Genomic DNA, 13,324 nt, shown 5'->3' on the forward strand with positions numbered 1-13,324 from the left:
TGATGAAGATCAAAGACTACAGCCTTCAGTATGGATTACACCTCAACATAAAGAAAACAAAAATCCTCACAACTGGACCAATAAGCAACATCATAATAAATGGAGAAAGTATTGAAGTTGTCAAGGATTCTATTTTGCTGGGATCCACAATTAACACCCATGGAAGCAGTAGTCAAGAAATAAAACGACTATTGCATTGGGCAAATCTGCTGCAAAAGACCTCTTTAAAGAGTTAAAAAGCAAAGATGTCAGTTTGAGGGCTAAGGTACATCTGATCCAAGCCATGGTATCATCAATCACCTCATATGCATGTGAAAGCTGTGCAATGAATAAGGAAGACTGAAGAATTGATGCCTTTGAATTATGGTGTTGGCGAAGAATATTGAATATACCACGGACTGCCAGAAAGACGAACTAATCTGTCTTGGAGGAAGTACAGCCAGAATGCTCCTTAGAAACAAGGATGGCAAGACTTCTTCTCATGTACTTTGGATATGTTATCAGGAGGGACCAGTCCCTGGAGAAGGACATCATACTTGGTAAAGTAGAGGGCCAGTGAAAAAGAGGAAGATCCACAACGAGATGGATTGGCACAGTGGCTGCAACAATGGGCTCAAACACAGTAACGATTGTGAGGATGGCGCAGGACTGGGCAGTGTTTCGTTCTGTTGTACATAGGGTTGCTGAGTCGGAACTGACTCAAGGGCACCTAACAACATTCAGTAACAGCACCAGACCAGCAGGGGGCAAAGTGAATAGCAGAGAGGACCCAGGAGAGCGGGTGCCAAGGAGACTATATCTTTGTAGTCTCTCAAAATCTGAGACAAGTGACATAAACGTTATTTATTTTATTAAATGGCATTTAAAATACATATAAAAGTTGCCAGATTTGTTTTTATTACTTTGTTTTATTAATTGGATTTGTAGTTATACAGTTAAAACACAAATGCATTCTCATTGTAGAAAATTCATATAATACAGATAAAGTGAAAGTTCCCCATCCCTACCTCCTTCCCTACAGGTAACCACCGTTACCAGTTTATCTCTCTTTCTAGACTTTTATTCTATGCTTATATATAAACCTAGACATACAAGGTTTTTTTTCATAAATGGGATTATACTGTGTCATTTTTATAGCTTTCTTTTTTTCACTTAACAATACATTTTGAGCCATCTATATAGATATACGTGTGTATGTATACACATATACATGATCTCATTTTAAAAAAAATACTGCCTAGGAGTCCATTGAATGACTTTTCCAAGGTTTATTTGTAATTCTTTTATTGAAACTTTTAATTGGCTTTCAGTTTTTTTATGATTACAGTGAAATCCTCAAGATTGAGTATTTCTGTAGTATAGATCCTTAGCTATGAAGATACACACACACACATTTTGTTATTTAGAAAGACATAAGAAGAGTCAGAGTGGAGGCTTGATGCCACACGATTCAAGGATTTCACGGTCAGTATAATAGGCTACTGTGGTCTGGCTCTCAGCTGTACCAGAGGGAGAATGCTGGTGACGTGGACGCCCAGCTCTGTCCACATACCTCACAGCTGCAGTCAGCACAGTAGCTCATTTCAGTCAAAGTGAAAACTACCAGGACACTGACAGTCCAGTGTCTGCTGAGAAGGAAAATTCTTGACTTGTTACCAGGTGGGGTTGTGGGACCACTGCAGGCAGCCAGTAAAATAAAGAAGGGATCGGAAGGAGCAGGCCTGAACTGATTCTGATTGGCAGATCTTTCCAGAGCTGTCCATTAGAGACAGTCGTCTGTGGTGGAGTGGTTCTGGTTTCTCATGTATGATGTATTCTCTATTTTTACAGTTGGCCGCCCAATCCCTGTCCCTCAGACTCTGCACCCAACCGCAGAGCAGATTGAAGAGTTGCATCAGACCTATATGGAGGAACTTAGGAAATTATTTGAGGAGCACAAAAGGAAGTATGGTATACCTGAGCATGAAACTCTTATTTTTAAATAATCACACTCAGAAGGCATAAAGGAGGACAAAAGAACATTCTATCGAGAGAATAAATATTTTAAATAAATTTATGTTTTTCTTTGACTATGGCATCAAATTTATAACTGGAAAGTATTATTTATGATGACAGATATTGATGTTTTATCTGGGGTAAATAAAAACACAGCAGATGATCCTTAGATAATGTTGGAGAGGACTGTAAAATTTTTAATAATATTCCTCATTTGAGAAGGAAAAGGTTTAGAATTATTCATGTACTCCCCCCAGAATTACACCTTCAGAAACAATTTCATCCTTTTACTAAACATGACCAGAATTTAAGATGGCATTTTGACTAAATATGACAACTGTTGTTCAGAGCAGCTGGAACATTTAAGAGATAGTATGTAAAATAATTTGCCACATAGAGCTAGAGGGGATAATTTTTCTTTCTTTTTTTCTTGAACAGACCATTTGTTAGTGAATACTACTACTTTAATACTTAGAACACTTGATCCTTTAGATCATGCCAATCAATGCATTTTTAAACAATAGGGCAGAATTTTTATGCAGTTTTGGAAATACGATAAGTCGGTTATATGGACATCCATATGGTCAAGGGCATGTATCTTCGTTTTTGTGTATGCTTAGAAATATGCTCATTTGCTGTTGACAAGGAGGTCTGTTTGGAAAACCATGCTTTTGCACGTGTTTTGGAACACTGACATTTCAAAAAGATTTTCATGTTAACATGCGTGAAATTTTAATTTTCTTCCCAAACGGCCCCTTTGCTGTAGTATGAGTTATGAAAGATAGCGCCCTCTCTGGTCAGATGTGGTAGCACGCGTTATGAAACAAAGCACCATCTCTGGTGAGATGTGCCCTGTTCAGAGTTGACTTAGGTTATGTGGGAGTGAGACCTTGGCTATCCTGGTCATGGCTGTCTCTTCAGTGCCTGGATCAGTTCATGGCACTTAGTAGGCACACAACAAGACTTTAATGAATGCATGTAGGGGTGAACACACAGCCAACGTTTGCCATGAGGCCAAGAATTGTTAAAGTTATACCATAGGATGGAACCTATTATGCAACAATCCCCACATCCAGAAGGAGATAAGTTGCTTTGTTTTCTGTCCTGCACTTGTAATCCACAATACTGTAGGCTGGTTTGTAGGGAGCAAGTCAGAGTGAGGTTTCTGATAATTAGTCACTAAGTGTGTTAAGTAACTAGACAGTAATTAGGTAAGAAGAATATAGAGTTTCCAGGTGCTCTCCATTGCCTGATGTTTGTTTCTGTGCCTCATCCACTCTAGATATTTGTGGGTAACTTCACTGAGTTGGCAGATTACTTATTAATATATCTTTAGGCCTCTAACTTTTAAAACATTATTCCTGGGCTAAAGCCGGGATTGGGTTCAGCAATAGCAAAACAAAATTGTACTGGGAATGCCTTAAGGAGGAAAGCATTTCACATACAAAAAAGTAGGCCTTCTCCATTCTTCTAGATGAGGTCTTTTGGCCTGCATTTCTTTGACTTTACACTAGTTAAGCAATCCAGGAGTCCATTGATCCCAACAACTAAAGCTCTTTAAGTTATTATGAAACCCATGTTTTTATTCCTTTGGAGAAGCTTATTAAAGGCCCACAACACATAATCTTTTGCAGTTTTACAGAGGTATAAATTTTAATCTCCTACTTAGTAGTAAGGAGGCCAAGCTGACCACCCAACATCAGCTGGATTATCTGGTAGGCAGCTAAAGCCCAAAGCAGGGATGCTAAAAAATGAAGAAAAAAAAAGTTCTGCTCTAACAAATATATCCAGAATTTTACCATTAAAGAAATCTAGAGAGAAGAAACTTTATTTTTAGCATTCGTAAAATCTTATTTTTAAGTACATATTGGGGGAGGTTTGTCTCTTCACTTCTCAGGGTCTCCAGAGGTCTTAATCCAGCCATGCCAGAAACCTTTCCATATGTTCAAAGTTCCATATAGCCCTATAGATGGCAAAAGAATTTTTTTTATAACCTAGATGTTTATTAATGAGAAGTGAGAGGAGAAGCTTGCCTGAACAAAGACTATAAACGGTCAAGAGGGAGGTTCAGGAAGAAGAAATTCCCGATAGCATGACAAACCAGATGTCTCTGGACTAAAATTTTGATGATACATTTATGGAGTATAATCAATTCCCATGTTATGAAAATAATAATTCTTTCTTTCCTCCAATATAGCAGTCCATCCTTTGGATGTTTAATATAACATCCTAAGCTGCAAAAGAATTGTTTTAATATGAATTTTCACTGAAACACAAATGTTGGCCATATATTTTATGCCCTACTATAGTTTGATGGAGGTTTCCTCTATTTGAAAGGTTCTCATCTACTATGCAATTGCACATAATTTTAAGCATCAAAACAAAACAGAAATAACCTAGGACGCTGTAGAGAAACTGAGTCTGTAGTCTTGAGGAAATGTGCATTTATGTTGGTTGAGTTGGAGTTTCTTCCTGCTCTGTTGCCCTTGCACATGGGATTCAGGCTGAGTCATTTCCTTTATCTTGCAGCTAGAAGTATATGGAATTGTCTGTAACCAGCTAGCCCTGTTATGCTCACACTGAAGGTGGCAACTTCAGTGCTCATAAAGGACAGCCTGTTTTGCTCTGTCCCAGCAGAACGCAGGGCAAGGGAAGCTGGATGATTGAATGCAAACCCTTCACCACAATTTTGAAAACAATCAAAAGTGTGCGTAGCTCAGGGATGATAGGTGAGCCTTTATTACCTGCACAGGGTTAAAAGAATATCCCCACTTTCACTAGAAGGTACGTCTTCATCGTGAGAGGCATGTGAGGTAGAGTTGGGATGCCTGGTGATGTCTGTACTTTCTTAACTTTACATATCTTCCAAACTACCTCACTGATGCAGAGTACCAAAGTTTGTGATAAATATGAAAACAATTTTTGGGTTCATTAGCTCTACTTTCTTTTCCTCTGACAAGAGGCAATGTTGATGGAATTTGTTGATTGGTTGTTATTTTCCCAATAGTCCAAATTGCTAGTTCTCATATTAGTATCTTTTTTTTTTTTTTTGAGAATTTATTTTCCAACTGATGAATACTTTTTTGCATTCTAAATTTTTTTTGGGCGTGTGCTTTAAATGAAGGTTTACAGAGCAAATTACTTTCTTGTTAAACAATTAATATACATATTGTTTTGTGACATTTGTTGCTAATGCCATGATGTGACAACACTCTCCTCTTCTCGACCTTGGGTTCCCCATTACCAGTTTTCCTGCCTTCTTTTCCTTGCCCCTGGGCTGGTGTGCCCAGTTAGTCTCCTTTTGTTTTATGGGCCTGTCTAATCTTTGGCTGAAGGGTGAACCTCAGGAGTGACTTCAGTACTGAGTTAAAAGGGTGTCTGGGGGGCCATACTCTCGGGGTCATATTCGTATCTTTTGAAACTAAATAATAAAATGCCTCCTTGTGGGGTTGAGAGAGTTACTTCAAGTAGAGTTTGTACATCTTTTTAAGGAGAAAAGACGGTGAACTTCTAAAATAACGAACCAGTTGATTTAGTTTCTCGAGGATGCCAAACATTGTATTAGTTCTTTATATATATATTAAAAAAAGTATTTCTCTAGTCCCTTATATTTTGGGTATTTTAGTTAATTCTTTCCAAACACCTCCAACTTAGTGCCTTACTATCTTACATGAGAAGGAGAACGTTTTTTATCAATCCATAGTTAGCCCATAGGATGATGAATTGTTCCATAGCTGAATCTGGATTTTATTTGTGTTTTGACAGTCACCCAGACAAAAAAACCAAGATCAAACCTGGTGCCGTTGAGTTGATTCTGACTCATAGCAACCCTATAGGACAGAGTAGAACTGTCCCACAGAGGTTCCAAGGAGCAGCTGGTGGATTTGAACTGCTGACCTTTTGATCAGCAGCCAAGCTCTTAACCACTGTGCCACCAGGGCCTTTCACAGTCTCTCAATAAATACATATGGTACTAATGTGGAAGTTTGGTGGACTGTGTCATAGAAGCAAATTTTAGAACGAGAAGAGACTTCATAGTCTGACTGTTCTTCCTTCTGCACCCCAGCAAGATTTAATGTGAATTGCAACCAGCTCTGCTTCCATATTTCTTTGCCATAGACTGAGCAGGAGGTTGTGCTATTCCGTGATCACTGGTTACATAAAACTTAAGAATTCTGCTATAAGACAGAAATGTAAAAAAGAAAAAAAAAGTGGAGTATAAATTAAAAATACACTTAGAGCAAGGTATTTAACAACTTTGAAGCAAGCTCTGTCTTATTGGTATTGGAAACATTTTTTCTTTTCTGAGCCCAGTACACCACATTGTTGATTTTTCCCTTTTGCAAGGGCTAAATTTGTGATGTGTCCTGGGAAAGTCCAAGTTTTCAAAAACCAGCTTAGCCACTAGTGTTGTGTATTGAAGCAGCGAGAATAAGGTCAAGTGCCTTATGCCCAGGATGGCTTGATGGGCCCAGAAAACAATCTTCCTGAGCAGTTGTATTGCGATCCTTAGTGCAGGCCAAAACAATCCCATTGTTTGGACAGGGTGGAAGTAGAGCTTCTTTTGCCTTATTTTCAGCCCAAGCTGAGATCATTCTGGTTCCTGCCTCACCCAGCTAGATGTTGCAGCTGCTTTTTTTTTTTTTTTTTTACAGCTCTTAGACTTCGATTTCTTAAGAACAAAACTAATCCTGACTGTTCTCCTATTCTCAAAGGGCTGCGTCATTCTTTCCTGCTCCATTTCCAGACTAGTTTGGAGCTTTAGTTCTTTCTGGTTGGATTTTACTTCCTCCAGTGTGGGTGTTCAGTGATGTCAAGGGGACAGGGAAAATAACTGGCTCATGGTTTTCTACTCTCCAGGCTTCTATACCTGGACTCAGTTTCTTTATATGTAAATAGAGTTAGAATAAACGGTCTGCAAGATCCCTTCTGGCTCTATCTCTATGGTCTTTGTCTAGCCTTTTTCTGCCATGGTAATAACATCTAGTTAGAGATGTAGGCTTCTCTGATGACTTTTTCTTTTACACTACCATCCTTACCTTGATTCTGTTCTCCCAGGAAGTGCACTGAGCTGAGATGATTGTCTCATTTTCTTTGTCTATATAAAACACAAATAGCTACTGAAATTTCTCCAGGGTCATGGTTTTCCTAAGAAATAATTTAATTCTTTAAATAAAAAAAAATTATCTAAGAGAATTTGTGTCTTATATCATTGAAAACTATGGAACAACCCAGTTTATTACCTGCTAAAATCTTTCTTTATAGACAGCAAGTTTTCATATTTTCTGTATTGTATGTGTTCCTGTGTGTTTTTTTTAAAAGCTCTCAGATTATAAAGTTTTGAACAATAAATGTGTTTTTATGTCCAAGTTATCAGTGTGTGGGTGTGATTTTTAATCTGGATGGAATGGTTTTCATTTTCCACACCTTGGCAAAGCTGAATTTAGACTTGGGGATGAATATAAGCAAGGGAATCAGCAAAATGCTCCGTGAGCGTTGCAGATTCTCATATTGAAGAGTCAGTATTTTAAATTCTCTTGATGGAATGAAAGACCAAACATAAGGCATGGGTGGTCTAACTGAAGACTGCAGGTGGGCAGGTATGAAGTAAGAACAAGGGACAGCAAGAAGAAATGGAGTCAGGAAGCTGGCGTGGCCTCACGTGGTTGGGATAAGAGTGAAGCTGTCTCCAAACTTGCAAGAACTGGTAGAAAAATTTATAGATTATGAATCAAATCAACCACTACTAATAAGTATGGGGTTTCTTTTTTGGGTGATGAAAATGTAAAATTAGATTGTGGTGATGGTTGCCCAACTCCGAATATAGTAAAACCACTAACTCTACATTTCTAGTGGGTGAATTTTATGGTAAGTGAATTATATCATGATAAAACTGTTTTAAAAAAAAATCAGGTCAATCATACATTTGCCAAAATAATGGAAGAAGAAGACAAAAATGAAATTCCTTTTTTTAATGTGTCAGGAATGAAATTGCCTCCCTTTGAATGCCAGCACTTTGTATGATGATGTTTATACCTTGATTTGTTTTTTTTAATTTGTTTCATCGTTTTAAATTGTGGTGAAAATATGCCCCAAACAACATATGCCAATTCGACAATTTCTACATGTATAATTCAGTGACATTGATTACATTCTTCAAGTTGTATAACCATTTTTGCTATCCTTTTCCAAATTATTCCACGCCATTAGCATAAACTCAATGCTCCCTTAGCAAAAACTTCCCCTTACCCCTTCCTCCCTCCCCTGGTAACCATTAATATTTGATTCCTATATACGTGCTTATTTCATATAAGTTTGTCCTTTTGCGACTGACTTATTCCTTTGCCTTGATTTTTGAGATCTGATAATGAACACCTTTCTGGTGCTCATTATCAGAATAAGTGCTTTCAATACTCTTTATAGGCATTTTGTTAGATGAAAAACATGCTGTTTTATTAATGTGTGAAATACTGTTTGACTTTAATGTTTCCCAGTATTTAATACTGTAACATAATAAGTAATTATCATATAAAAACAATATTCAACATTTATTGAACATCTACAGTGTACAAGATATGGGGCTAAGTACTTGATATACATGTCAGTTAACTCTTAAAATAGCCCCATGAAGCTGGTACTATCTTTATCCCTTAGGAAACTGAGGCTCAGAGGGGTTAAAGAATCTTGCTTGAAGTGACGCTGATGGTGAGTGAGGGAGTTGAGACTTGACGCCAGATCCTCTGGCAGGAGTGCATTCTCTGGGTGTAGGACTCAGGAACCATCATCTATTACTACCTTCCCATGTGACTCTGGGTAAGTGACCTCATATTCTTCACCTATTAAATAAGAGAGTGGGACATAATCACTAAGGGTTTTTATGGGGCTACTTAGATTTGAGTCTTCTAAAACCGTCTACATATCTGAGTAGCCTCCCCAAATGCCGTGGGCTCAGGAGATTTCTCAGCACTGAGAACAAGTCCTGGGGATTCAGGATGAGAAGGCAAAATGTCAGAGTTGTGTCCACCATTAGGAGACAAAGCAAGTAAGTTTAATAAATGGACTAACATTTGCTGTCAAAGTTAAACATTTAAAATGCTGTATTAAGAAAACCTGTTTAGTTGAAAGTCTTGATTTCTCATAGCTGTACCGCATAGAGTGTTAGTTGGGAAAGATCATTTTCCCAAACTATATTTTAAAATTCATTTTATCTCTCACCTGTGTATGTGTGTGTGAGTGCTTCTAAGTACCTTTTAGAATTTTTCTACATGAGACAGTGACCACGTGTTCCTAATTTAAGGAACTTCTCTTGCTTGACATCTCTGCCTTCTCTAGTTTCCAACAACATCCTTAAAAATTTTAAATCGAAAGGAATTCAATCCTTAGTTTAATCTGGCATTGGCATGTGACGATGAGATAAAGGAATACTGTAATCTGTCTTAGACTGGTTGATTGTATAAGAGCAGGATCATACAATTTATAATATCAAATTGACTTAACTTTAAAATAACATTTAATCCAGTTTATGGTACAGCCCTGGTGGCACAGTGGTTAAGAGCTACGGCTGGTAACCAAGAGGTCGGCAGTTTGAATCCACCAGCTGCTCCTTGGAAACCGTATGGGGAAGTTCTACTCTGTCCTATAGGGTCACTATGAGTTGGAATCGACTCAACAGCAACGGGTTTTTTATATGTATATAAAAGGAATATAAAACCTTATGTTATCAAATAATTTTAGCAGGATCTGCAGAAAGGATATACACCTACTCCTCATTTATCAACTATCTCGTTATCCAACAGTTTGTGTTTACAACAGTAGTAAAAAATCTACTATCTGACTATTTTGTGCATTAATGACATATGTCTGGCAGTAATGAATGCAGAGGTGCGAGGCAAGAGTAATGCTGGCTATGATGGCTATATGTCAGCTTGGCTGGGCCATGATTCTCAGTGGTTTGGCAGTTATGTAATTATATAGTTTGGCAGTTATGTAATGATGTAGTCATCCTCTGTCTTATAATCTGATGTGGTCACCCTCCGTTTTTCATAACGCTGATTTTAGCATAAACGACCTGGTCTTTGGAACCTCACCATGTCAATAAGTGAAGAGTGGGTGTTTATGTTTACTGTTTTAAAAATAATATTCAATTAAAGGAAGTTTTAAATCACTGGGAATAAAATGTGAATCCTTTGGTAATGGGCTATAATTTTAAAGATGGAATTTGATTTATATTCTGAATAATATATGGCTGGTTGTATTTAGTGCCATTATTACAAGTAAACACAGGAGATATGATATAATGACACTTCATGATTCTATAAGAAGCAACATGTTTTACTGTTTCAAACCAGTGCACAAGCAGATCCTCACCTTGAATACACTTTACCTCTAGAGCGAGTGGGCTAACTTCCCAAGCAGAGAAGACCTCATTGAGACATCCACCCACACTACTTCATTTTTCTACCTTTTTCTATTATTTATTTTTCTCTCTACATTAGCTTCTACTTTATCCATAATCCAGGAAAGAGAAAAGTTTAAAAGGAAGTGAAGGGGACTAGGGGAAAGTTGAATTGCAAGAAGCAACTCAGGAACTCGTGTTTTCTGTCAGAGGTTAGGTCAAGGATGATGGGAGTAGGGAAGAGTTGAAAGGGAAAAGAAATGAGATTGCAATGAGAGGGAAGGAGAGAAAAGAGAAGAAAGAGGAAGACATCTTGCCGTTATACATTTTATGCTAAAGGACCTTTCACATTCCATTCCATAGTATAGCGGTGTACGCTTTCAAGACCATGCGTTTGTCCTTGTCCTGGAAGGTCTTTATTTCAGTAACAGATGCCAGGAACATCTGCGCTACCTGAGTGAAATGTTATCCCAATAAAATACTTTGCTCACTTAAGGAAGGTACATCTTCTTGTTGGCCCTTTCCTGGCAGTCTGAAGGAGCGATCCCTGCATTAGAAATTGAAAACTTTCTTAACCCCACCACGCAACCATGACAAGGACCTTTGCTATATACCTGATTACTGTTATGAATCCACTGTCTCTTACCTAAACAGCTAGACAGCTGACAACCTTAGCAAACAATTATGATACTCCCTAAAAACCAGTTTTCCCAAAACTATGCCAAATTGTTAGATGATATTATAGCAATGAGTCCAAAGATCAAATAAACCAAATCTGTTGCCATCAAGTCAATTCCGACTCATAGCAACCCTGTAGGACAGAATAGAACTGCCTCATAGAGTTCCCAAGAAGCAGCTGGTGGATTTGAACTGCCAACTTTTGGTTAGCAGTCATAACTCTTTTTTTTTTTAAATTGTGCTTTAGGTAAAAGTTTACAGCTCAAGTTAATTTATCATACAAAAACTTATACACATATTATTTTGTGACATTCGTTGCAATCCCCACAATGTGACAGCACACTCCCCCTTTCCAGCCCGGGTTCCCTGTGTCCATTCAACCAGTTCCTGTCCCTACCTTCTCATCCTGCTTCCAGACAGGAGCTGCCCATTTGGTCTCGTGTATCTGATTGACTTAAGAAGCACACTCCTCACGTGTATTATTTTTTGTTTTATAGTCCTGTCTAATCATTGTCTGAAGAGTGGGCTTCAGGATTGGTTTCAGTTCTGGGTTAACAGAGCGTCCAGGGGCCATAGTTTCAGGGATTCCTCCAGTCTCTGTCAGACCATTAAGTGCGGTGTTTTTACGTGAATTTGAGTTCTGTTCCACACTTTTCTCTCGCTCTGTCTGGGACTCTCTATTGTGTTCCCTGTCAGGGCAGTCATTGGTGGTAGCTGGGCACCATCTAGTTTTCTGGTTACAGGCCGATGGAGTCCCTGGTTTGATTGGTCCTTTAGTCTCTTGGGCTAATATTTTCCTTGTGTCTTTGGTTTTCTTCATTCTCCTTTGCTCCAAGTGGGATGGGACCAATTGATGCATCTTACATGGCTGCTTGCAAGCTTCTAAGACCCCAGACGCCACTCACCAAAGTGGGATGCAGGACATTTTCTTAATAAATTTTGTTATGCCAATTGAGCTAGATGTCCCCCGAAACTATGGTCCCCATGCCCCAGCCCCAGCTACTTTGTCCCTGAAAGTGTTTGAATGTGTCCAGGAAACTTCTAGCAGTCATAATTCTTAACCACTGCAGTACCAGGGCTCCAGCGATCAAATAGTCAAGTGAAAATAAAAAACAAAACAATCCCATTGCCATTGAGTCAATTCCAACTCATAGCAGTCCTATGGGACAGACAAACCCATAGGGTTTTCAAGGCTGTAATCTTTACAGAAACAAACTGCCACATCTTTCTCCTCCGGAGTGGCTGCTGAATTCAAACTGCCAACCTCTCGGTTAGCAGCCAAGTGCTTAATCACTACACCACCAGGGCTTCTTAAGTGAAAATGGTAAAATTGCATTTTACTATTCCATTTTCAAACCTTTATAGGTAATGTAACCTTTAGAACTATATATTTCCATGGTTATTGTTGAGAGTTCAATGAAACAAACCATCAGGAGGATTTAGCTACATTGTTGAGTTTAGATGTTTAGATGACAGAGCTTATGTAAAGCAGTCTACCCTAATGGTCATTTGTGGCCAAAGAAAACTCTTTTCATAAGGAAGTGTCAGCACTGAACTTCTGGATCCCTCTGAAGCTGTTACCACATCCTTTTGGCCTGTCTTTATTACAGATGTTATTTGTTTTCCATATCTTGATAGGCTTTAGAAACTGCCCTGGGGCCATCATTGCAAGGAGAAGTTTCTCTTCCATGCTGCTTGTGATTTCTGTTTGCTCTGGGTTCTAGTTGTTGTGAAACATGGGGATCCAGTGACTCCAGACTGATCCTCTATCTGGGATATGTAATGAGTTTTCTGTTAATTCACTGAGTTCCATCAGGGGTATTTCTCTGCCAGAATTCTTTGGCAAGAGTCCATTGAAGAATTATTTTCAGTTTTGTTTGTGGTTACTAGATGCAATGGAAATTGTGAACATCTACTAGTGATTCAGAGATTCTGGAGGAGGTGTTGAGGCCAGGGCTTCAGGTATGTTCCTACCAGTAAATGCAAGGAGAAATCTGAGTGTAACAGGAAAGAAGACGCTCAGAACCCTGTTCTGGACATTCTTCCAGCAACTTTTCATTTGGACACTTCTGATCAAGCCCTGACTCAACGAACAGAGCCCAGGCATGGAGGATGTATGCTGTTCACTCGGACTCAGAATTTGGACAACATCTGACAGGAGAGAGTAAAGCAAGTGTCATAAGAGAAATTCCAACCTCATGCTTTCGGCATTTGGAGAGATTGATTCTGGCTAGGACAACTGGGTAGGAGTCAAGG

General features: G+C 38.7%; 1 protein-coding gene across 2 annotated transcripts in view; it reads left to right on the top strand.

The window, feature by feature from the left end:
* Positions 1–8,676, top strand: part of MOGAT1 (monoacylglycerol O-acyltransferase 1) — a 48,899-nt gene extending 40,223 nt beyond the window's left edge. The window contains exons 6-7 of one of the 2 annotated variants that reach the window (XM_023731218.1): positions 1,831–1,950; positions 8,650–8,676. In XM_023731218.1, the coding sequence (XP_023586986.1) occupies positions 1,831–1,950; positions 8,650–8,657 (128 nt within the window). In that variant the 3' untranslated portion in view covers positions 8,658–8,676. Of the gene's footprint in view, positions 1–1,830; positions 1,986–8,649 lie in introns of those variants that run through there. The other variant, XM_004376363.1, reaches the window with a different exon arrangement.
* The last annotated feature ends 4,648 nt before the right edge of the window (positions 8,677–13,324 follow it).

The sequence above is a fragment of the Trichechus manatus genome, unplaced genomic scaffold (genome assembly GCF_000243295.1).
Source record: "Trichechus manatus latirostris isolate Lorelei unplaced genomic scaffold, TriManLat1.0 scaffold00041, whole genome shotgun sequence".
Lineage (NCBI taxonomy): Eukaryota > Metazoa > Chordata > Mammalia > Sirenia > Trichechidae > Trichechus > Trichechus manatus.